At 44.1% G+C, this 24,827-nt stretch overlaps 2 protein-coding genes across 6 annotated transcripts; one reads left to right on the forward strand and one right to left on the reverse strand.

The window, feature by feature from the left end:
- Positions 1 to 1,836: 1,836 nt before the first annotated feature.
- Positions 1,837 to 19,387, reverse strand: DARS2 (aspartyl-tRNA synthetase 2, mitochondrial). Of its 5 annotated transcripts, none has more exons than XM_074599558.1 (19): positions 19,155 to 19,387; positions 18,937 to 19,065; positions 17,787 to 17,886; positions 16,401 to 16,467; positions 16,019 to 16,120; positions 14,725 to 14,820; positions 13,596 to 13,719; positions 12,905 to 12,951; positions 12,079 to 12,185; positions 11,189 to 11,258; positions 10,395 to 10,574; positions 9,478 to 9,585; positions 8,177 to 8,239; positions 7,844 to 7,996; positions 6,774 to 6,992; positions 6,227 to 6,337; positions 5,962 to 6,037; positions 4,444 to 4,635; positions 1,837 to 3,519 (listed from the first exon to the last, which is right to left on the reverse strand). In XM_074599558.1, exons 2-18 carry the CDS (start codon positions 19,049 to 19,051, stop codon positions 4,448 to 4,450), a joined length of 1,926 nt encoding a protein of 641 aa, XP_074455659.1. In that variant the 5' UTR covers positions 19,052 to 19,065; positions 19,155 to 19,387; the 3' UTR covers positions 1,837 to 3,519; positions 4,444 to 4,447. The 5 variants fall into 5 exon arrangements, with proteins under 5 accessions (XP_074455659.1, XP_074455658.1, XP_074455660.1 ...); XM_074599559.1 differs by having other exon boundaries at positions 2,413 to 3,516; positions 19,155 to 19,348; XM_074599560.1 differs by lacking the exon at positions 1,837 to 3,519 and adding an exon at positions 3,645 to 3,661 and having other exon boundaries at positions 19,155 to 19,348.
- CENPL (centromere protein L) lies at positions 19,335 to 23,688 on the forward strand. The gene is made up of 4 exons (XM_074599567.1): positions 19,335 to 19,591; positions 19,787 to 20,038; positions 20,717 to 21,259; positions 22,591 to 23,688. Exons 1-4 carry the CDS (start codon positions 19,451 to 19,453, stop codon positions 22,660 to 22,662), a joined length of 1,008 nt encoding a protein of 335 aa, XP_074455668.1. The 5' UTR covers positions 19,335 to 19,450; the 3' UTR covers positions 22,663 to 23,688.
- Positions 23,689 to 24,827: the final 1,139 nt, after the last annotated feature.

Genomic DNA, 24,827 nt, shown 5'->3' on the forward strand with positions numbered 1-24,827 from the left:
TCCAGGCTGAATGTATCTGTCACAGAGCTCTGTTTATTGTAAAATTGTGGCTGGCACAGCTGGTGACTGCATGTAATCAACCTTTTTTAATTACATAAAACAACGCTTTGGAAAAAAACCCAACAAACTAGAACACAAGCCTAAAATAAGAGCCCAAACATTCAGAGGTGAAGTCACGTGAAGCTTACACGGGGGATTTCCAACTGGTAGCGTTTAGGTGGCTGTCAGTTGTCTGTGCCTTTTCTGCTGCTGTTAAACACACGGGCCACGGAGCGTACCAAGCATCCTCACGAGACGGCTGGTTACGTACGCCGACAACAGCGAGCAAGTGTGGTCAAAACAAATCATTGTGCAAGCAACTAAAGGTATAAAGTAAGCAGGGAAAAAATAGAAACTCTCCTATTTGAGAGCATAAGCTCTCCTTATCCTCTTACCATTATACGCTCTTTTGCTGAGGCTGCCTGTATTCACCAGATGCTGGACATCAATGCGGCATCACCCGACCCCACGCCTGTTCCATTCCTCCCAGTGGGAGAGATGCTGGTGAAAGACAGAGCAGCAGAGCCATGCCTTCCTGGGCTTGGGGATTCACCACACGACTGTACAAAGCACCAGCTCATTTAAATTCTCTGGAGTAGAACTTGCCCAACCCTTGCGTGTGGAGACACCCAACCATCACAAGTTGATCCCCACCAGCAAAGACCCAAACCAAATGCTCAGGCAGCTCGTGATTCTATTCCCAACAAAGCCAACTGTTCCAGGTAGAGTACCCAGAAGCTGGACAATTCTCTTATCCATCATATATAACTCACACACACACGCTGAAGAGGTTGAAGGAAGAGCAGAGGAGTCACAATGACACGTGGAAATCACTGCAGGAATCTGGAGATAGTAACGATATGGGCTTTGTCACTAATTTTATCTGCATACATACTGTAGCAGGGGAGGCTGCTCCGTGTGCCAGAGGGGCGTTTCTGGTAATAGCCGACAGTCTCAGTACCTCCAACACCAGGAGGAGTCTGCATATACTAACTCTATTACTGCTTGCCGGTTGGACAAAAAGAAATAGTATAAAGGCACCCCCAAGGACTTTGGACTCTCATTAAGTTGATGAACAGATTTATACTGCTAGTTTGGCTTAGGCCTGGAGACCTCTTCTGCGCGGGGAAGGAAAACAACCAACCAACCCACCCAAACCATGCAGCAATGTAGAGTCACCAACCTTTTCTTACACACGACGCCTCTAGTGAAAGATTACTTAAAGATTAACTCTTAACAGAGGAGTCCAGGACTTTGCATCTTCTAGCAATATAGCAACATTGCTCCATAGGTTTGTCTCACACAGGAGAAAGAAGAGGGCTCTGTGCAAGCGTTGCAGCTTGTGGTTATGCTGTAGCTTATTTTCAGCAGGGCTTTCTGATGGAGGTTGTGCTGAACTGAATTATTTGGTTTAACATCTGGTTTTAGGATCACAGGCCAGCAGCTCTTCTCCAGCAAACATGAGATATTGGTCTGCAATACGACCGCCCTGTATTTCTCTGCAATATCTTGTCTAATCTTGCTTCCACCAAAACAGGCACAACAAGATTGTGGTTTAAAAGTGACTTCCTGTAGATCAGGCTTCCACAAGCCCGAGTGAAACCTTACACAATGCTCTACAGAAAACAGAACAATTAACGTCTTCCCTGTGGCAACATTCACTCAACCACTGGCAAACTCACACACTTGCACTTGTAAACCACCTGGATGCACAAATCCAAGCACAGGTGGCATACATAAATTTGGGATACATCTTTTCCACTGACCTAATTGTGGCAGAACTGCATCAGCTCCAATGACATGTTTTGTTGCATTTATTTTTTTCCCCACTGTGGCTAATCGTAGCTGTGTCACGCACTTTTAAGTGCTGTGAGTCCTTAACAGAGTAATGGGTAAACAAACATCACACAAAACAGCTTGCAGGGGAGAGGGATGTGTATGCCTCGGAGACAGCTTGCTCACGTGTTTTAACAAGTGCTCTCAAGAAGAACGTTTCAGTCAGTGTTACGTTTCTGCCCAAGACTCTCAGAGCATCAGTTATCCTTTGAACGCTTGATAATAATCCTAATTCAAAGAACTGGGTCTCTCCCAATGTAAACAGCATTTGCTTTTGCAAACAGTTACTAACCTAATGGTACAGTACCCCTTAGTTTACAATTAAAAGGAAAAACCCAGCACAATATGTTTACAGTTATTATAAACAATAGTCTGGGGGGCGTGAAGAACTTCGCAGAACTGTTATTTTCTGTGATCCCATGCCCTCAAACAAGCCTCTGACGTCCCCGCTTTAGGAACACACATGACCCTCAAGCAAACCTCACTACCAGCAAAGAAACGAAATCACAAAATCCAGCATCCTCTAAAAAAGTAGTTTGAATATAATATATAGCCTTTTAGTGTCTGTATTCCACATCACCACTTACAAGTTAAGGGAACAAAAACACCTAGTATAATTCTCACAGGTGAGAACCTCCTTTCCACCCCCTCGAAACCACCACCAAAAATTTTTAAAAATTGTTTTTAAACACAGATCTACTTTAAACACAGATCCAATTTTCAGCTCAGCTTCTGAAAACTGATCCTCACTCCATTACTGACAGCTTCTACTTGGGGAGGGAAGGAAGTAAAACAAAGGTGAATTAATTTAGATAAGAATGAACAGCTCATACAAGGAAAAAAAAAAATCAGGAATTCACAGTGTTTGGCTAGAATGCATGTGAATACCAATCCAGGACTGTGTTTTGGGTTTGTTGTTTTTTTTAAAAGAGTATTTAACCATGCTCTGAGACTAACAATAACAATCTTAACATGGGATAAGAAAGGATTTAAGTTTTTCTTTTACACATATAACTCCATCATCTTATAATCTGCAAAGCAGCAGTAAGTCAGCTCTACTGTTACTTGTATAAAGTACTCAAAAAACAACCTTAAGGAGATGAGCCGCCTCCATCACTGTTCCTTATCAACAGGACAGTCCAGTATTTAAAAACAGCAATGCTGCACACCATCACGTAGTGTTATCCCACAGTGTGGAGGCTGAATTAGCCAATAACCCTTGGAGCAGCCTAGACTCTGTTGGAACATGCAAGACAGAATCTTCCACAGAAGGCTGGAGTTCAGAATCAGCTCAGACATGAATTGCAGTCTTCCTTCTGTCCTCATGCACTTCCTCTGGCAGATATCTCCTGCTGTCCTTCCCAGCTGGGACATAGTAGCTCTCCTTCTTCTTCCTTCGCACCATCTTCCTAGCTTATTTAGGTAATGTCTTTTCTCTTCCTCAGCGTCTTCACCTTCCTCCTTTCCTCCCACCAGTTCTCTACTTTCTCCAACCTAGGCAGAGTTAAGAACATCTACTGGAGTGCCTCTGCAGGGGGCTTGCTATATGCTACAGAGCAGAACCAAGTGGCTTGGTCTGGGAGGATGCTGCTAGAGCCCGTGCTCTACTCAGGATGGAGTCGCTCCTGCACTGTGGCCGTCCTGCTGTGGGACAGGGATGAACAGTTACTTGCAAGGGACTTGCCGCTGCATCACTCACCACACTTATCAGCAGGTTTGCAGGACCAGGCAGAATTCACAGAAGAGCAGCAAGCCCGCTACGCTGTCACAGATTTCTTGTCATCTCCTGGAGGGATCAGGGATTATGAAGAAAAACTGGCAGCTTGCTCTTGTAGAGAAAGCCCAAAGCCAAGCTCAGTCAAAACCACATTGGCAGATAAACTTTATTTACAAACATACAAACTTCAGAATTAGCGCGCTGAAAAGCACCAGGACCACAGGCCCCAAAGACAGATCCTCTTTGACAAGTATTACGAGGACAACCATTGCAAACGTTACGAACACTGCTCTCTCCCTCTTTGAATCCCCCGTGGCAAGCTCTGGATGATCTTGTATTCTCCAACACAAGGTAAGCTGCTGGCTGCACTGCCATTTTGCTGTGAAGTGTCCAGACCTCTTGGGCTAGTATAGCACTGCTTTATTTTAACAGTCCTCAGCTACAAGATTCAGTGATTATCAGGAATATAAATTATCTTGCCAGAGAAGCTGACAACTATCTCCTCCAGATGGGAGGAGAAATACTTTACAAAGGACAAGTAAAAAGTGGGGAGTGACAGAAACAGATCCCATCCTCCCTCCAATAGGACACCCCAAAGCCAAGTCTCAATGTTCCATGCTAAAATTATGTTCTTTTCTTTTGCTTTTCTACTTCTCCTTCCCATTACCAACCTGAAGGCGAATTCCTGTCGGGGAGCCCTCATACTTATCTCCCATTCAATCCCCAAACTGCCATAGTACGGTGGGGCTATACTGCCCACCCACCCCCTCCCACAACAGCTGATGTTTTCTGAACTGAATTCTAGTATTTAGAAGCTGTAACCACCTGCGGCTAAACACATCACAGCTTACATTACTAGTTTTTCTTTGCCTCTTTTTCTGCAAGAAGCCAGGAAACCTGGATGTGATACGGCTCTAGTTCTTCTGGAGTGACGTAGTCTGGAGCATTGCCCATCAGGTCTCGTCCCCTGAAGGATTTAGGAAAAGCAATGACGTCTCGGATACTTGGAGCGTCAACGATGAGAGAGATCAGCCTGTCAAGTCCTAGACGCAGAAAACAAAGCGGTGAACCACTTGAGTTATGGCCCAATATTACCTCCTCCAATTGAGAAAAATCTGAAAGATGGAGTAGATATCACTAAGCTCGAAGAATAAAGCTGAAGCAAGTAAGGGGAAAAAATTAATCTCAACCAGTAGAGAGAAACAAACGTGCCTAAAGAGCAGAAAGGCTTAGGAAAATAAAGCTTTTCAGTATTGCAAAAAAATTCTGCAGCACACCAAGGACTACAAGAGAGAGACAGTGCCTTTGCAGAGACAGCATAACAAGCCAGGGCAGTTAAGTCACAGAACGCTGTCAGGGCTCTGTTTAACTGACCAAATAAAGCTCTTGGTCAACCAGTTCTGAAGGATTACAACAACTAGGAGGAATTAAAAAAAAAAAAAAAACCTCACAAGAGCGTCTGTGTGATTGGATGGAGGGAAGTCACACTGGAAGACCACAGGTTAAAATGCTAGCTTTGGGTTTTGTGGGGGTTTTTTTTGGTTTGTTTTCATGGGTTGTTTTTTTTCTTTTCTTTTTTCAATCCACAGACTTGCAAAGTTCTAGGAAAAAAAATCTGACATAGCTATAATGCTGTACACAGCACTGTGCTGACTTTGGAGGACGCCATTCCACAACAACTTAAGCCAACCTAGGTCAGCACCGCTGTCTCCTCCCACTCTTTCTGACTCCAGAGTTCCATCTTCTCACTGTGTTGGCACAGGTATCCATCAAGTCCATGCTGAGCCAGATCAGGGAAGTAACTTGGCAGCATTCGTTAACTGCCAGTTTAGCTCTCTGAATTAGTGAGCAAAACAGATAAGGAAGAAGGGAAGCGAGACTGAAGCAGAGGGCGAGGTTGTGGCAGTGACCCAGGGCACGAAACAAAGTACCATGCTGTCCCAGGCTTCAGGGCATGCACTACAGGAATGAGAATAAAGATGATGTAATCTTAATGAACACACTGTTTTTGTAGAACAGCGAGTGGATAAGGATCACACTTAGAGCCACCAACACGTGATTTGGTCCTTGCATAAGAACTAGATCACACTAGGACGCTGGGGAGGAACACCAAAACATTCTACACCTGGTGACAAGACCTCTGTTTTCTTCCACAAAGCAGCTACAGAGATGGAAGCACTGTGTAAGCCCACACAGTGTTATCATGTTGGTGGCGCCAAATAGCAACATCAGAACAGCCATCTCTGTCAGGGGGAGATGAAGCTTTTGCTAACAAGCATGAGGCTTGTTAATGGGATCTAATAGGCCAAAAAAAAAAAGGAAAAAAAGTCGCAAGACACCTGTACCATGGAGAGCTACAGAGCACTTACCTAAAGCAATTCCTCCATGAGGTGGAGCTCCAAATTCCAAAGCCTCAAGCAGATGGGAAAGCACCTCAGAATCCTCCTGCAAAATTATGTAAGCGTCACTGGACAAATAGTGTTCTTCCTGCTAGCAACATAAGATAAAGGTACGATGAAGCCATCCATCACTCAGGGCTAGGAGTTGTTTCTTTATCAGAGAAGCACACAAGCGTTTCTTTCAGAAGTTGAAATGGTTCTCCAAAAGAATGTTAGAGACATCTCTAAATGTTACCTTCAGCACTTTCTCCAGCACAAAACGCTGTTGTTCTGCACTATGAATTCTGATGGAGCCACCTCCAACTTCATTGCCATTCAGCACAAGGTCATAGTGTTGGCTACGGACCTACAGAAAAAAAATGAACAAGCACCTTAGCAAGGCTAGGGCACAACTGCATCTAACAAACATAACACTGCTCTCAGTGGTACCTTGCAGGTCAGGTACCACTCCTATTGGAGGCACGGACTGCTGCTGACAGAGGTGGGAACAGTACAAGTCCTTTTGCAAAGTTGATCAAAACCTGAATCAACATGAGATGGGTCAGAACATAAGACTCCTCACCTTAAGAGGCTGTTTCCTATAAGGCCCTTTTGTCAGGGGCACACATGGGTATTTGCCACTCAATAATCCGGAAGACATCTCTTCCAAACAGACAAATACAATATACCATCAGTTCCATGAAACAACATCTCTTTTTACAATATAAACAGCTGCTACTTGCCTAGTTTTCTATGACAGGTAACTGTAAAAGGTTCAGCATGGCAGGCACGAAGTCAGTTACCTTTGTGGGATCAGAATAGAGGAGGCTGGTATCTGAAGGATGAGGAGCAGTGAAGGGGTGATGAGCAGATTCCAGTTCAGTGGGATTCTCTTCCTTTGGGAGGAAAAGGGGGAAATCCACTACCCACAGAAAGTGAAAGGCTGTGGGATCACGGAGCACCAGCCCAGCCGCCTCGAGAAGGTCAGCAGTCTCCAACCGTAGGCTTCCTAATGCAGAGCACTGCAAAAGAGAAAGGAGAGAATGAGACAGGGCAATTTTACTATCAGCGAAGTCGCTCAAACACCGACCAGGGAAAGAGTGTTTCATAAAGGTAGTATCACAGACAGCATCAGTTGTAATGCATTGTTGCCTTAAACACTTTTGCCTTGTGTTCTGAAAGATACTGCCTTCCTGCTGAAGCAGCAGCAGCTCCAGGGTTTGACAAAGACCAAGTAAGGAGCTGGAAAGTCGATTTTCTTCCAACTGTTCCATCTTCACAGATCTTTGCTAGACTAATCTCAAGCTCTAAATAAATGTGGATTAACTGGGGAGCACAGGTAAGATCTTCACTTTGCAGACAGAGAAACGAAGGCACAGAAAAAAAGAGTATGGCAAAATTTTGGCTATCAAGCAAAGCATAACACCTTGTCATAAACCAGTGCTTGGAAGGCAACGTCTGCTGTCAAGAATACAGAGAAGGGTAGGGACAGAATCTCCCATCACAGCTGCGTTTCGCTCTCATCATCTGCTTATGGGAGACAAAATTACCTAATCGACCTTGTTTTCCAATCTGTTTGACGCTTTAAAAATTTAGTTAAGGTGAGAGAAGAGGAGGCACTGATTTGTTCCTGTTTTATATTCCAGCTTTCATTTCAGTTCCAAGTTCTTCCCAGAATTTGACTGGGGAAAAATAAAAGCAATAGCTATGTTTCATGCATTATTTGCTGTTGCTACAGCTTCAGCTCCAGAGAGACACAGAATAAGATGGTGACCTATTTTAATAATAAGAAGAATTAGACTAAGGTCAGATAACATCAAAGCCATCAGCAGCAACATTCAACATACACAGCCACCCAAGAAATGCCTCCTACCACTTGCTTGTGTTCGCCAGCTGCCAGCAGCACCACGTCATCCACCTGCATGTTCAGCGCTTGGATAAGCTCCGACTGCTGCTTCTCACCAAGAAACTTTGTGAGCAGAGACTTCAAGCTTCCATCAGGCCTGCAGATAATTTCCATGATTTCCTGAAGAAAGATAGGAGTATGTTCATTCCAGTGCTGCCCTCTCCTGTCTTGAAGCATCACATGCTCAGGCACTGACTCAGCTATTAAAAACTGCTCTTCTATCTTTCTCTGCCTGCAAGTGCCTTTATACACACTTTGTCATTCACCATTTCCAATGCCTCAGCAGTGTTTCTGTCTCACCTGGTTAAACTGGGATTTTGCAGACTCCTTTAATGACTCCAAATCTTTATTTTTAAGATATCTCTGGGGAAAGAGTAGGAGAAGACATATTAAACATCAGCAAAACCAATGGAAAGTCTGACTGGGATTCAAATCTACTGACTGAGCTGTTTCTAAACTTCTCAAGTTCTTTTGTTTCCAGTACAAGTTCTTTTGAGGGCTGTGGAACAGGACAGGGCCCACAGCACTAGACTGCAGGTGGGTGTCTCCTCTAAAGGCTGCTTTCAGGAAGAGGCCCCTCTAGGTTGTGTATCTGGCTGTGGTTTTTTCCTGCCTGCTCACAGATCAAAGGTAGCTCGTCAGCGGAGTCAGAGTCAGATCATGCCAGCTCACTGCCTCCAGCATGCAGGAACAAGGGTATAACACCACACTGTTGATGCGGAAGGCATCGTTCAATTTGGAGGAACAGAAGGAAATTAACTGGGCTGACTCTCATGTGCAAAGAAGTTTAGTAGATGTTGAGGATGTGCATCAAGATTTTGATTTTTTTGTTCAGCTACTCTAATGTTCAGAAAGGCTCAAGAGTCCACTTTTGTTTTGCTCAAATGCACACCCTACTGCCCTCTCGTGGGAAGCCAGTAACTTGCACTTTGTGCCAAAATTAAGGCATCCCAAGAGAAACCATGGTCAGAAAGTCCTGTTCCCCACATAAAACTCAGTGTTTAGTGGATTTTTCTTTTCCATACTGCCCAAGCTGCAAAGATGCCCACAGCCAGAATTAAATCTGCTTCCCTGCCAAAATACAGGGCCGTGTCAAATAATCTTTTACACCCACTGTCAGCCTTGGATTTGGTCCATGACGTTCTCTTTACAAGACATGAGTTGTGCCCACAAACGCGGGAAAAGCAAACATGAGAAGGGCACGTAACCAGATGACCTTTTTCTCACTAGTCCATACCTGGCTCTATACCCATCCCTTGCCACAGGGCATAATTTATTATTGAGAGGCACATCAGAAGCCATCCTTGACACAAGCAAGCTGAAACCCAAAGAGGCTTCCCTATCCTTGAGTGACCGTGCAGCTCTTTTCTTCCTCCCCTTCCTAAGGGCAATATATTCTTCCTGTCACCTGATTGTCTCCATTCCCCTCTTCTACAACCACTCAGCCCAACCTGACATCAACCATAACCAATCCCAAGTTCGCTGAAGGGCACTACTCCTCCAGTAACAGCGAGGAACATTTCCATACCAACAAAGGAATTCAAATTGGTATTTTATTTATTTCACATAAACCATAAGCAGTATGTAAAAGCATCACTTACCACTCCATGAGGAATACAAATGGCTTTGACTGTGCCATGTGGGTAACTGAGTGCATCCTGCACAAACTGAATGTCCGATCTTCGTAAAAAGTCACCGATATCCACTATCTGAGAAAGGAGAGATGACAGGAAAAAGCAGCGGTGGTAGGAACATGAAACAAAAATCCTGCACCTGTGTCTTAATGCCGTCAACACTGGGATATCATTTCTTTGCTCAGAGAAATCAAATGGTTCACAGAAGGAAGTGAATGGGGCCAAGGTGGAATAACGATTAGGAGGCTGAGCACTGCAGAAAAAGAAGTGCAAGAGAGCTAGGAAAACCTAAAGTTGAGACGGTGACATCCTACCACAGCAAAGAGAGCTGTATACTGAAAAAGAAACCCCCAAAATTAACTCCTGAGGAAATATAAGATGCTTTCTTGCTTTTCAGCACTGCTCCTGTTAATACGATTGTCAATATTCTTATTTCATACTTCCATACACAAACAGTGTATGCACACAACCATAGCTCGTTATCTCAAAAGTATCTTCAGGCCATGAAAAGACTGGAGAAGCCTGTCTCATGAAGCACACTCACCAGGAGTATGCTTTGGAATGCGGTAGAGAAAAGCACTTACAGTATCTGTGGATGCCTGATGGGCTTCTCTTCCTAAGACAGTCAAGATACATTGCTTCCGAAAACTCCGTTATCTTTAAAATGTTTTAAAAACATACGTTTCCCCACAACCAAACAATCAAACCCTCTCCTCTCCAAGAGATGATTACCTGTACAAAGCAATAATGATGGGATAAACACCTTGGGTAAATGACAGCATTAAGAACTCCAGCCAATCACGTATACGTTATTTAAGCAAAGGCTTTTCTTAAAACACTAGCAGAAAGCAGAAGCTGCAAGTTTCCAATGGGAAAACCCTCACCTTCATCCCAAAACGAGTGTCTGGTTTATCAGTCCCATAGTTAGCCAGTGCCTCCTCATATGTCATCGAAGGGAAAGGAGTCGTAATGGAGCCTCTTTGCTCAGGCCAGGAATATTGCAGGAGGCCCTCTATCAGTCTCTGGATCCCAGCTTGATCTACAAATGACATCTCTATATCTATCTAAAAAGAGAAAATAAGAGGGGGGATTCCACATTAGCTACAGGTTTTGCCTTTGCATTGCTACTTGCAGAAGCTAGAACTATGAAGCCAGCATGAAAACAAACAATATGCTACATGAAATCATATCATGACTGCATTAGACTGAGGGTGTGCTTATGATCTCACTACAGCCAGACAACTCGTGCAACAGTCTCCTCGGAGAACTGAGTGAGGTAATGATGACAACAACAGAGGGAGAAACCGTGTATGAAGCAGGCTAGCTCTGCCTGGGATCTCAAGGCCAAGGAATGGGATGCTCGACCCAGCAGGACAGGAGGAGATTGCATCATCAAGCATGACTGCTGCAACACAATTCCCCACATCTATGGCACCCGGGATATACAGGTATCCATCTGTGGATACTCCTATGGCATCTATGTACAGTCACCCAAGGACAGTAACCACCCTGTGCATGTCCCATACTAACTTCAGAGGGCTGTGTCTGTGAAATACACAAACAACATTGTACCCCCCGGGCAGCACAAGTGCTAGCAGAAACTAGGCCTTCAGAAGGGAAAACAGCTACAAGCTGTTTGGGTTGAGGAAGAGGGTGAAAGGCGCTGAGAGCTGGTTACCTGAGTGAATTCAGGCTGCCTGTCAGGCCGCGAACCTTCATCTCGGTAGCAGCGAGCAACCTGAAAGTACCTGCAATAATACTTTTACTTAGATAACAATTTAAAGTACCCTAAATTTAATTGTGGCTATAGAACTGATCATAAAAAAAAAAATAAAAGGGAGAGCTCTACTCCCTTTGTAGCAGATGTTCACAGCCCTGGTTGTTCGCATCCCCTCAAAAGCATGAAATTTTGAGTGGAAGCAACTGCATCAGCAGCTGTATCCGTCTCCAATCACATCTTCCGGAGGCACGTGGAGACTACCAAATTAGCTGTGTCCCAACAGGGCCACACAGAACTGCTTTTCCCACCTTCTGCTCCGAACCTTGACTCTACTAACAGCCAGGCAAAATTCACTCATAGTCAAGACCTGGCCTGCAGTTCACTGCATGAACAATTGTCTCCCTCTCCTTCAATTTTATTTGGAGAAACACGCCCATTAAAAGCTTTGTACTCATGCACCCTGAGAACGTGCTTTTCTCATCTCAGGAATGCTCGGCTGCCCAGCTTCATCTCAATTACTACTATAGGTTACTCTTGGAGGGGCTTTTATCACACACTAGATTTTCCTGTCCTTCAGGCAGACTGTGCTTCAGGTCAGATCTGCATTTAAAACAACAGTGAAGATTTCAACCTTCAAACAGGACGCATCTCCTCTTACTGGGAGGCATTATTGCTGGGGGGGGTAACAGGCCTCGCCTAGCTGAAAAGTACTAAGTATTTAAGGATCCCTCTTCAAAACACAAAACCTTTGTCAGTAAGTTTTTTGGGAAGTATCTACAACTCCACAGATCAAACCAAGCAAACCCAGGATAGGACGTGAAGAGAACAGGAGTCCAAGAAACTCTTACCTGTCCAGGCCTCCAACCATGAGGAGCTGCTTGAACTGCTGAGGACTCTGTGGCAGACAGTAGAACTTGCCCGCTTCCCTCGAGGGCACAAGGAATTCTTTTGCTCCCTAGCATCAGAAAGAAAAGCTTACACAGTTAGGCAAATACGTGGCCTCAATTCCTGGCAGAGAGCACAGACTAGAAGCAAAAGAGGAAAGGACCTATTTTCCCTGTTATGAAATCCCACTTGTGATTATACATTACACTTAAAATCGGTTGATCAACTTGGTCAAAAATAACCCAACGGAGGATTCTCCACCTTCTGCTCTGAGAGACTAATGCATAACAATACACCATCCAAACCAGGGGTTTAAATGCAAGAACTCCATGTGTTAGCTGAATCAACAATTCCTGGGCTAAACCTCTCTTCTCTGTGATTATTTTTGAAATGAAAGAAAGGAATATAAACTCAGAATTAAAATAACTGGAAGTAGTGTCACTGCAGTAAGCTACTAGTTAAGAGATAATTGCTGGGGAAACAGTGCTTAGAGGAAGTTTTTGAGTTTTATAATCTGGCCATCCCAGGACAGGGCTTGCATTCAACACGCACCCTACAAGACAGAAGCTTTATTCATCTGAAGGTTCAAAATTAAGACAAAAGATATCACCTCTTCCCTTTCATAGTCTCTACTTTAGAAAGGATCCATGTATCATATCAGAAATTTGCACATTAATTGTTACTTAATGCAGGAACAGCAATGAAGGCCGAGTGGCAATTGACAATAATTCAATCATGCAACCTACGCAATCGCAGGAGGCTAAAATGCAATTCTAACAGAATACATACCCCTGGCGTTCTTTTAAAGAGCGTTGGAGTTTCTACATCCACAAACCCTGAAGAACAAATGCATGCTTCAGACACAGAATATGCTGAGAGCAGGGAGAACTAGTATGACACAAAGTAAGCTAGAGTAGGGTTAGCCAGCAAAACAGGTAATCAGCACACCATGTAGCCTCTCCAAAATCTACAGATTTTGCTGCCTGTAAGAACAACCTGTGTAACGACAGATTTAAAGGCTCTGAGCTACTCCGATGTCCTGCCAGAAGTGTTGTTAACAGAGGACTCCATACAGCCTGCAAAATTGTTAATTCTCTATCCATTTTGAACTAGGCTTTGCTTTTCCAGAAAGGATTTCCTGATTTTAGATAAGCAAAAGCCCCATATGAAAACCATTCCTTTGACATGCCTCACGCTAGGCGACCAAAAGAGGGAAACTACCTGCAAAAGGCCTTTTCTCATTGGATATAGGTCATTTGAAACAACTGGTTTGTAGTTTGCTAAGAGATTTCAACATATGCTGTTCTTCAGGCCTTCCAGCGTCCCTCTAAAGGCCCCACTGCAAGCAGACATGTCCTTACTAAGTGGGACCTGTTTGGAGTAGCAAGCTGATTGGCAATCTCTCCCAGCAACAGGAAACAGAAGAAGGGAGGGCTAAAATTTTATTTGCTGCACGCTGTTCTTCAAGCACTTTTCTTACCATGGAGGTTACACAGATATTCCCGCATCCTCATCACTATCTGTGACCTCAGCCGCAGGTTATACTGCAACTGGAAGCTACGCAAGTCCAAATAGCGATACTGCATCCGTAAGGCCTCTGATTTCTGGAGAGAAGAGATAATTAGGATTAAAAGACAAAATTCAAATTGCATGTCCAATGAAGCTGCTCCTAAAGCCACAGGACAAAAGGGGGAAGCTAAAAAAGGATGCCTCTCTTTTGCCACAACCCATTCATTAACCCACAACCTACACAGACAAACATTAGCCACTGAGAGTGTTTCCATGCACAACAATTACTTTAAAAAAATCCAGCCCAAACCAGACAGACATTTACTGTGCTAAGTGCTGCCTCAATAAGCTCAGGATTTCAGCCTTCCTTATTCTCAGTCCACTGCAACAGACTGTAGCAATCCTACTCGCAATTTTTAAGCGGAGGAGTAGTATCATACAGAGAACTAAAGGAACAACAGGCAGGAAAACTAAAGCACTGCAGATGATGTAAATTGTCCAGGACCCGTAACACGGAAGGAACAGGTCCCAGTTCTCCCAATTGCAACACCTATGTATCAGCCACAGTTTCGATGGCATGGAGAATACCCTCTATTAACAGTGATAACAGTGATTAACAGCCACTCCTATACCATGGAGCCTGCACTAAAACTAACCTCTTTAAGACTGTGTACTTATGGAAGAAGAAAATCCTCTGGCTGACTAGCTCCTTGTCCAGATAAGACTAAGATCCCTGGCCTTAAAACACAGCAGTGCATTGGCAGGTTCTGTTTCACACTCTCAAAAAAGCTAGCATAGCCTGATTTCTTTCGCTCTTCCCTTTACCATCTGTTCTTACAGTAATATTGGAAAACCTTGTGCACTGGAATCATTCAAGCCTTGTTTTCTGCTTAACTCAAATCAGAAATACATCCCCAATGCTAACAAGCAGCACCCCTATTTTAAATACCATCCTTCCCCCAAAGCAGAGCTGGGAGAACCAGCCAAAGCTCTCACATGTTTTGACATCGCCCTGGGCAAATTCGCAATTGATTGAAAAGCCACCACTTCAGTTAAAAAAAGGAAAAAAAAAGGGGGGGGAAAAGAAAAAATGTGGACACCTTGATAAAATCCTTGATTTCAAAAGGTAGCTTCTTGCAGGAGTTTAGGACCTCTGCAGTCTCCGCCTTCACTTCAATATCCCCTGTTGGCATTTTCTGGAACAGAAAGGGGAAAAAAAAAAATAGATTCAAAACTTAGGGAAAACAATTGGACAAAGGTATTTCACAGATGGTCAGGAGAAAAAAAGAAACCCATGTGATTATCCTCCCTGCCTTCTACCATAGTATAACTCGGCGAACTTCTCTCAAGGACAGATTTCTCCTAGATTGCCCTTCTGTTCAGAAAAACACAAGTCACCTCACCAAAGATGGCATGTTCTTTCCCAGTAGCATTCTGATCTCTACAAGAAATATAATTACTTTTCCTTTGCCTTCTCTTTGAAGGACATGCTGAGCACAGAGGAACAGTCAGGCACAGACCCTTCTACAGCACATGCATTTGGACAAAATACTAGTTCCATTAGCTTCAATGACACCACGCAGTATACATTTTAGTGTGCATTAGCGGTGTCACCATCAGTCCTTAGTACAAGTCAAAAAAAAGGCAACTTGTAAGGAACTTCTCAGAACTTCCAGTTCCGTATGCCAGTTCTCAGAACGAGTCGTCTTTTTCTTAGATGTCAAGGGAGAACAGACAGCTTGCCCCACTTAGCACTGTGCCACATCAAAGTTCATTTGATCCTACAGAACTCTTCCTGTTTATCAGGGGAAAGTATATACAACCTTCCAACAAAATGAAAAATGATTAAAAGAAATAAAGCCATCTCTTGAAGGCTGCATTCTTTATGGACACCTATAAGCAGTCAGAGCAAAAAAAGTTACCGTCATAAATCCATGTTCTCTTTTTAGGCCTGCCAGTGATAGGACACGTACAACCCTGACAGATTAATCTATGGCAAATTACAGCGAGAGCTGAGGAATGCATAACTTTAAAAAAATTATTCAATCTCTGTTTCCTATATAATGAGAACAGCAAAATCTATTCCAAGTGAAAAACAGGTCATCACATGCTGTGGAACTTGTGATGACAATACTTATTTTCAAGAAAAAGGAATTCTCAACCACACTTTGAAAGCCTGAAAAAGCCAGCCATTATCCTTTCAAAGGGCTGGAATACAATTTAATTCCTGAGTGTCTGTAATGCGCTTTGAGGTTCTCTTAAATTACACGTTGTAGCAGCTATTTCATCTCACATTATCATATCAAAGCTATGACACAAAACCCACCATAACTCTACTATCCAGTGCTCTTTTCCACAAGAAATAAAACCCCTGAGAGACTCTAACTTTCTCACCGGATTCTCCTGCCCTGGTGGCCGAGGGATCACAATTCCAGTCACTCGCACAACAGACTCCACTGGGGCATTAGACAAGAGTTTCTTCACATGGGCGTGTGCCTGCAAAAAGACAACGTCTCAGTGGAATTTGAAGAGCAGGACACCATGCTCAAGGGCCTCATTTCTTAATGGCTTGTTTGTATTTGGGATCACTCCAGAGGAAACAGCATTAATGCTTCTGTTGCAGTGTCAGATCAGGGCTCTCATAAGGCTTAAATCTACTTGTGAGTCAGAGCACTCAGTCTGACAAAGTACTTCATTCTGCTCTCCAGGTCTCCTGGACCCAAGCTACCAAAGGAAAAATAAAAAGAATAGAAACTCATATTTTGGTAGCACTTACCTCATCTTGTGGAATGATGATCTGGGTCAGCCCCTGGAAATCCCTCAGAACAAGAAACAGGCCTTGCCTGATCCATGAAAAAACACAATAGAAAAAAGTTTTTTCAATAATTCAGTTGTCTTCTGCTTTTTAAGCCAAAGCACATGGCAACTATCTACTTTCTGTACCTTGTGACTAATCTCAAAGCACTTTCAAGTAATGTATGTACAGGTGCTTTTCCCACATCTGAATCTAATCTGAACAATTTGTTTCAGATTTTGCCCAGCGACAGACAATGTGCAAATAACCAGGAGAGGCAGGATTTTAATCTGAACATTAATCCATGCAGAGAAGAGATTCTGAACACGTGGGATTTCCTGCTGGGAAACATTGTTCAGATAAACACATTTAGATAAGCAATAAAACTAAAGTTCACATGGATACAGAAAAAAAAAAAATCCAACCACAAAACAAGAAGGAGAACACTGGCCTCATAAAAAAGTTTCACGTGAACAAGCCACACTCCTAGACCCAGAATCATAAATTTTGATCTCTTCAGCCGCAGTACAGACAGCTACGATCATACTTAATCCATCAAGAAGGTGTCAAATGGAACACACTCTGGCTGTCTTTAAAAAGCAAGAGTGCAACCATCTCACCGCAATAATCCTAACTGTTTCCTGGAACTCCATCCACAACTGCTCAAAGATGAGATGCTCAGGACCTCCCAAAAAAATGAAAAAAATCCATGCAGATCATCAATGCAGAACAATGCCGGATAAAAAGCAGCCTCTGGACCGTAAAACGCAAAACACGACTTTTGATACAAAGTACTTTCATCACAGCCACAGGACCTATCTCCATTGCTGTACGCAGACATGCTTTTCACCCTACTTTTACAAAATGTTAAACTCCCTTAGGAGTTTAACGCCACCTACAGCAAACTCTCGGAATTAACATTTTATCCTCTGCTTACTATCTTTTTTCAGCGTTTCTTTTTTAAGCAAATCTTGCATGCTCTAAAATGGCATCGTTAGATCCTGCAGTTGAAAAGACAAACAACATTGCTTAAATTTTAAAGGACACTATATAAAAGAAATTATTTGCTCACACCTGTTAGAATTGCTATAAATATGCTATTACTTGTTTATCCCATATACAACAAGGGTAATAATATATAACTGCTTTACAGCACTGTCATGAGGATAAATTAACATTTGTATGAAACTCTGAAATCTTAAATCCTGATCTGGCACAGTTCTCAACTGTTTTATTCGCTTCAGAAGCGACTACTGCAGGATATGAAAAAACAACCTGAAGCATAAGAAAAGTGTTTGAATCCAGGCCTAGAGCATACACTGGATTTGGTAAATAAGCATATCTGTTTTCACCTTGGTTCGCACCTACCTTTGATACTGAATCCACCCATACAGTGTGACCTCTTGCCCCACGTGAGCAGAGCGCAGCTCCCCACAAGTGTTGGTCCGAGTGACGAAACTATTGAAGTCTTGAATAAAAATAATAAATTCTTTTGTGCTTTTTGCAGACAAGCAAGACAAAACAGTTACGGAGTTCTCCCCCACCCCCCACAATAATTTACACATATACAAAGAAATTACTCCACATGCCCCCAATACGACTGCTGTAAGACATTAGGACATAAACGTGACATGAAATAATTTAAGAGGAGTTATTTCTCTGTCTCAGTCAAATTTTCACACAGAAATCTGAACACAGTCTTGCTGCAAACTGTCACCCTGTGAATTTCAGGGGCAAGAGAAGAGAAAGCTGCAGATCAGTCCTGAGGCACACTGATAGTTCCACATTTGAATCTAGAAGACACAGCAGAAAGGAAGCTTGACAAGCCAAGACTGAAACATACTGACACCCACCATGTGGGCGTAAATTGAATAGATTCCTGCCTGCAGCTACTGATACAAGGCCTGAACCATGACCACAGAAGACTTCACACAGACCGCAGCGGGCCTGGCATCACAACTTACGTTGTAAAACCAAGCACACCACTTACAAAACTTGCTAGCGTTTCAGCTTGCAAGAAAAAGTTTGAAGGATGCTATTACCTAGACATATATACTTGCGTACAATTATACAAACTAGTCTCCCTTGCTACCTTCATCACAGGCTGTAAAGAGTAAGGCAGAGGGCAGGGCGGCTTGTTTTCACGTTAGGCATTCAGCTACCCCTGTTGCTTACAGATTGTGGGCTACAGAAGAAAGAAAAGAGGAAAAGGGGGAAAGAAGAAAGGGAGGGAAAGCACAGTAAAAACTCAGAAAAAAAAAAAGAAAGTTAAACAAGTTGATTTTGATATACTTTGAATCACAATTCACTGTGAGATGCCATCGGTCAAACAAAACCATTATTTGGAGAAAACGTTTTAAAAAGTGATCCAGGGAAAAGAGTTTATCGTGAGCGTGCCTTTAGACTCCTCTGCAGACTACTCTGACCTGGGTCCCAGAGGCGAAGGACAAAAAAAAAAAAAACTACCAAAAACCCTGAAGAGGCGGCGGCGGGGACAAGACAAACGCTTCTTTCTCACCTGGAGCCGCCGGTGCCGGGGCAGGGGCCGCCCGGTGCAGAGCCCGCCCGCAGCCCAGCCGGGCCAGCGGGGGCAGCCCCCTGAGCAAAGGCCGCAGCAGGCGGGGAAGGGCCATTTCACAGCCTGCACCTGAATCACAAACCCACGAGTCGTTAAAAATAAAGACGCGGGAGGCAAAGCGCCATCCCCGGAGCCTCAGCCCTGCACCGAAGCCCTACCTCCCGGGGGAGGCCTGAGCCACCGGCGGGGAAAAGAGACCCTGCGGCCAGGGCCAGGAGCAGCAGGGAGGCCCCTGGGTGCAGCAAGCGGATCGCCTCACGGTAAGACCCGCTGGGGAAAGCTCTCCTCACTCTGACCCGCGGCCAGGCCGAAGGAACCTCTCATCGCTCCTTCCCCCGCTTCCGCCCGCCACAAAAATGGCGACCGGGGGCGGTACCACCCCGCGCGCCGCGGGGGCTGACGGGAAGAGGGTTCAAACGGCGCCGGGCGGGGAGTGGCGGGGCCGGCGCCCGCCATGGAGTCGGCGGACGGGCCGGCGCGGATGCCGCACAGCGTCGGGCGGTTGTCCCGGGGGCCGCCGTTCAGGCGGTCGCAGGGGCGGCTCGGACTCAGCTACGGCGGTCAGCTGCTCTCACCGCCGACGCCGCGCTCCCAGGTAGGGCTGGGGCAATGTCGGCCGGGCCTAGCTGTCCCCTCAGCCGGCCCTGCCAGGCAGGAAAACCGCCCCTCCGGTACAGAGGGCGGGCCGTGGCGGATGGGGGTCCCTTTGCAAGCCCTGAAGGGGGAAGCTATCCTTGTTTGTCAGATTTTAATATTATTTTCTTAATTGTTTCCCCCCACCCCGCCTCAGCATAACGCAGATCCCCAGAAAACAGCGTTTCTGCTGCGCAAGCAATGGACCTTATACAGCGTGACCCCTCTGTACGGGTTCTCTAGCGCTCACCTGAAGCATTACGCTCGGCTGCTTAGTGCTTTTACCGCTGCCGAGAAGCAGAAGGGACTGGCGGTGGAAGTGGGGGTTGAGCTGGACATCAAAGTGACTGTCTCCAACATTCCCGACCTGAAAGGTAGTGACCGAGACCAGGATGCCATTCTCGTGCAGGTAAGGAGGCTTCCTAGCAGTTTTGATAAGCTAAACCCTGGCTGTACGGAATAATTGCTGTAGTATCTGTTGAGATTTAATGAAAGAGAGTCCTGCCTAATTTCAACTCAAACAGAACATCTCATAAGCAATCGATGTGTTTAATTGCAGCTGTGAGTTCAACTCTTTGATAAGATCAGTGTAAGACTATAGGGAGCCATCCTCTAATTTTTTAGCTTAGCAGTCAATTTACTGCAAGAACTTGGACAGGTAATTTAACTTCTTGGATAAAGTTGGTATAATCCTACCTCCTGGACATAGTTTGAGTCTAATTAACACTCCTGAAATGTTTGTCTAAAGTGAAAGATGCTACTGAAATGCCAAGTTCAGTATGGCAATAGTTGTAGGATGTACTATGGATTGGCTTTTCTGAATAAAAATCAGTGTAAGCTCTGATTTCAGGACTGTTCCTAATGAAGTAAAAAGTGCTCTTCCCACTGTTTTCGATAGAATTCCACACATCTTTTAGGGATGTAGTGGATAGACTGAATAACTGTATGAGCTTTACAGGAAAGAATGTTGCATGAGAGGTCCTGAGAAAAATGCCAAACGCTTGAAATTATAAAACAAAAACCATCTTTGGCTAAAAAAAGTCAAATTAACTCTGTAGCATTCAAATGCTTCTTTTCCCCGTCCCAGCTTTCTTTGAGATCGTCAGCTTCCCAAAAAAACTCAGAAGACAAACTGGTATGGTCAGGCTGCTTCTGCTGTGTGTCCGGAGATCATCTCTCCGAGAACCTGCCAGAGGACTTCACTTGTTTACCTCTGTTTCTTGTGAACGGGGCAGAGGGTTACACCTCCATTGTTGGAAGCTGGTTTCAGAAGACTTTTGACTGCTGCTTCCGCCGTTTAGCCATCAGCCCTCTCAATCTCAGTTGGATGGCAGCAATGTGGACTGGATGCCAAGTGGACAAAACCACATCTGCCATGGAACTTGTTTTCTCTGCCCCCTGCCTCCCCTACCCTCTGGATATTTCATATGCCATTCATCCCGAGGACGCAAAAGCTCTCTGGGATACAGTGCAAAAAACTCCAGGAGAGATCACTCAAGAAGAAGTGGATGTTTTTATGGACTGCCTTTACTCTCACTTCCACAGACACTTTAAGATCCACTTGTCAGCTACAAAACTGGTGAAAGTTTCTACAGCAATTGCCTCAGCACACTGTGATGGGATTATAAAGGTGAGGTTTCTAAGTAGCATGTTGTCCTAACTAATGCTGGGGAAAAAAAATAGCTGTACCTGTCTAGAAATGCCTTACTTCTAAAAAATGAAGGTTTCACTTTTCTTATGCATAATTTCCTACAAGAAGTTGTTAAACCCTCAGCTTTTATTAGTCACAATTAGTTCTGGAGTTGGGGCAGCTATCAATACAGTGTTTTACTACTGTATTGCAGCAGAAGCTACTAACCCTAGTCCTGGGCCAGAAATAGGTGTACTAGCTGCAGTACGAACAGCAAAGTTTCTTTGCCCACTGGCCAAAACTTAGTCTTAAAAAGATCCCAAACTTAATCAAAAACCTTTAAAAAAATTCACTAGCTTTCTATTGCAGTTATTAAGACACAGAAGACAAATATAATAAATCTGCTATATAGAAATAACTGGTGTGTGGTGTGCTAAGAGATGGATGATCCTAAGAGTCAAAACATCTTGCTTAAAACTACTTCCCTTTTAATCCTTTTCATAAAGGTGCTGGTCTCCCTGTAGAGGTATCTATAATATGCTTTAAAACCATGGAGGATTAGTCCTTCCTGAAGTTCTTCAAGGAATGCAATATGGTCTTCTGAGTTAAAGAACAGTTTGTGTAAATGCAATTGCTTAAATTTAGTCTGTCCATGATGCACTGACTTCATTGTTCTGGGTACAGAGGGAACGTTAGAGCCTACAACTTGGGACCTCACTCACGCACCTCTTTCCTGGAGCATGAGTTCATCAAATGAAAGAAAATTAGCTTTGCTGGGAATCAGTTCTTAACAATTTCAGCCTTTGGTAGGACAACAGCAAACCACTAAATGTTAGTGTTAACATTGCCTGGTTTTACCTGCAGTAGTTCAAAAGCGTCTGAAACAACTTTTTATATCACAGGGAAGGAGAGACAGATACTCAACTACACAGGCCTTCTGAAGAAGGGTTCTCTCCTGGAATATGTGTTGTGTAAACATATTCAGTATGGGAAAACAGGGATATTTAAGGAAACTGGCATAGTCTCCTTCCTACAGAAGCAGGGGTGTAGCGGAAGGAGCAGAAGCCCTAGGATTCTCACCTTCCAAGAAGCTGGAGTAGGAGCAGGGCATTTCTTAGGTACCCTGCTTCACATGGGACAGGAGCAGAAGTCCAAGGGCTCTGAAAGCAGCAGTATGTAGGCATGGTGTTTTCTCTGTATCCAGGGTCAAAACAGTAACAAAGGCACCTTGCAAACAACAGAGAAGCTGACTAATCACATGGAACACTAAGTAGTTGGTTTCCAACCATTTAAGGGTGTGACATGCTTTTTGGTTTTTTCCTTTCTTGCAGTTTCTACAAAGCAAATACCTAGCTGGAGTGCTGACGCTGCTGACGGAACTAGCAATCTCTCAGATACAGTGAGAGCCATTTCAGCAAATCTTCGTGCTAAAAAGGGTTACTGTTGGAAGATGTATGCTGAGAAACTGATTGGAAACTCACTCCTGAAGCACCTTCTTTCCTTTCATGCTGTCTGTCCTAAGTTGGACTCTTAACTCCTATGCTGCAATTCAACATCATGTCCAGCAAAGACAAGCAGACATTTTGCCTTTGCTACAGTACAAACTTCTAAGAGCTTCTTTTGCACCTTTGTTTTATCAGTCACTCTTCATTTATGCGTAGGTTATCAGCCAGGGGCTAGGAAATAAACTTTGCAGGTTCTTGGATGCAACTTACTGATGGGTATTTCTGTCTCAAATAGCAAGCTGCTTTTCACATTGCTAGATAGCCTAAGCTATACAGACCTTAGCCTAAACTGTGACTACTCTTGGGGCAGCCTAAAATGCAAAGCCAAGCACATCCAAGAAAGGGTGCGTGCTGTACAATGCAGGTCTCTCACCTCCTTTCTAGCTTGCTAAGGTCAGTTGGTAGCAGTCATAAAGTGGTCATCTATGTCCCAGTTAGGCTAAGGTGAACAGCACGACTGACAACTGCCCTGTGAGTCCTCTCAGCCTGTTGGTCCTCTCAGACAAGTTAATACATAGGAAATTGAGGTCTGTGTATAAGCTAGATATTTACTATGCTTTGCCTGATGTTTGTAGTCTTGGGTGTAACCTTTTAGGCCAGAGAGCCCTCAGGGCTGGAGTTATGGGTGGTAAAATTTTATACTATATCTCTCCCTTCTACAGCAGGTAGGAGTTGAAAGAGCTAGTGGACAGTGCCTGGCTATAGCTTAAAGAAGTAGAATAAGTACATGCGAAGTCTTATGATTTTTGTATTGCTCTACTAAATGAAGTATTTGTCATCTTTTGCCAATAGTTTGGTCTTGAGCAAAGTAAAGGCCACCTGTGCCCAATGAAGTATATACTTGTATGGTGCTTATTTGCAGTTACAGCTTACCTGACTAAACTAGTTGTTCCCTAATAAATAATTCTGTGAGCAGCAAAGGTTAAAGTCTAGTTTCCTATACAATTCACTTGTAATGGCTTCACATTTGTGCAGCATCTCTAAGGTCTGAGGAGTTTGTGCTGTGACCTTCCCCCAAAGGAGGGATGCAAGTTTTCCCTTCCCAAAATTTTAGGATCTATGCATCAACTGTCACTAAAAGCATTCTTCATTCTTTTCCCCAGCAACACTGAGATGAACCAGCTATGTAAGTCCCTAACATGACCTAATTACATGCCTAGTTACTAATCTACTTTTAATAATCTATTTCTAGAATTAGGCAAAGAAACATGGACTTGGTTTTAGGTTTTGTTTAGAAGATGAAGATGGATTATTTTTGCTTAGTAAAGTTCGCAGTCTGTAAAGTGATTACTCTTACCCTGGTAGAAGCAACTAGGCAATCTTCTGAAGGTCTTGACAGCTCAGCAGCTATTTTAAACTATCAATTCTGGTGCTTTAGTTTCCTTTTATAAAACATCTTAGACAAAGTTTGCTATCTTGACTCAAAGGAACAGTGGGTAAAGCAGGAGTAGGATGGGCTGAGACCAATGGTATGAGGTTCAACAAGGCCAAGTGCTGGGTCCTGCACTTGGGTCACAACAACCCCATGCAGCGCTACAGGATTGGGGCAGAGTGGCTCGAAAGCAGCCCGGCAGAAAAGGACCTGGGGGTGTTGGTTGACAGCTGGCTGAATATGAGCCAGCAGTGTGCCCAGGTGGCCAAGAAGGCCAACAGCATCCTAGCCTGTATCAGGAATAGTGTGGTGAGCCAGACTAGGGAAGTGATCATCCCCCTGTACTCAGCACTGGTTGAGGCCCCACCTCGAGTACTGCGTTCAGTTTTGGGCCCCTCGCTACAAGAGGGACATTGAGGTGTTGGAGCGTGTCCAGAGAAGGGCTACAAAGCTGGTGAGGGGCCTGGAGGACAAACCTTATGAAGAACGACTGAGGGAGCTGGGGTTATTTAGCTTGGAGAAGAGGAGGCTGAGGGGAGACCTTATCACCCTCTACAACTACCTGAAAGGAGGTTGTAGAGAGATGGGGGCTGACCTCTTCTCCCTGGTGACAAGTGATAGGACGAGGGGAAATGGGTTCAAGTTACGTCAGGGGAGGTTTAGATTAGATATTAGGAACATTTTTTCACTG

Source organism: Larus michahellis, chromosome 8 (genome assembly GCF_964199755.1).
Source record: "Larus michahellis chromosome 8, bLarMic1.1, whole genome shotgun sequence".
NCBI classification, from domain to species: Eukaryota; Metazoa; Chordata; class Aves; order Charadriiformes; family Laridae; genus Larus; species Larus michahellis.

Coding starts and splice junctions, on each gene's coding strand:
- DARS2 (XM_074599558.1), bottom strand. CDS start 19,051: ATGGCCCTTCCCCGCCTGCTGCGGCCTTTGCTCAGGGGGCTGCCCCCG. Junction 8,240..9,477: donor TTTGTATTCCTCATGGAGTG/GTAAGTGATGCT, acceptor CTCTTTCCCCAG/AGATATCTTAAAAATAAAGA. Junction 7,997..8,176: donor CAAAATCCCAGTTTAACCAG/GTGAGACAGAAA, acceptor ATCTTTCTTCAG/GAAATCATGGAAATTATCTG.
- CENPL (XM_074599567.1), top strand. CDS start 19,451: ATGGAGTCGGCGGACGGGCCGGCGCGGATGCCGCACAGCGTCGGGCGG. Junction 20,039..20,716: donor AGGATGCCATTCTCGTGCAG/GTAAGGAGGCTT, acceptor TCCCCGTCCCAG/CTTTCTTTGAGATCGTCAGC. Junction 21,260..22,590: donor ACTGTGATGGGATTATAAAG/GTGAGGTTTCTA, acceptor CCTTTCTTGCAG/TTTCTACAAAGCAAATACCT.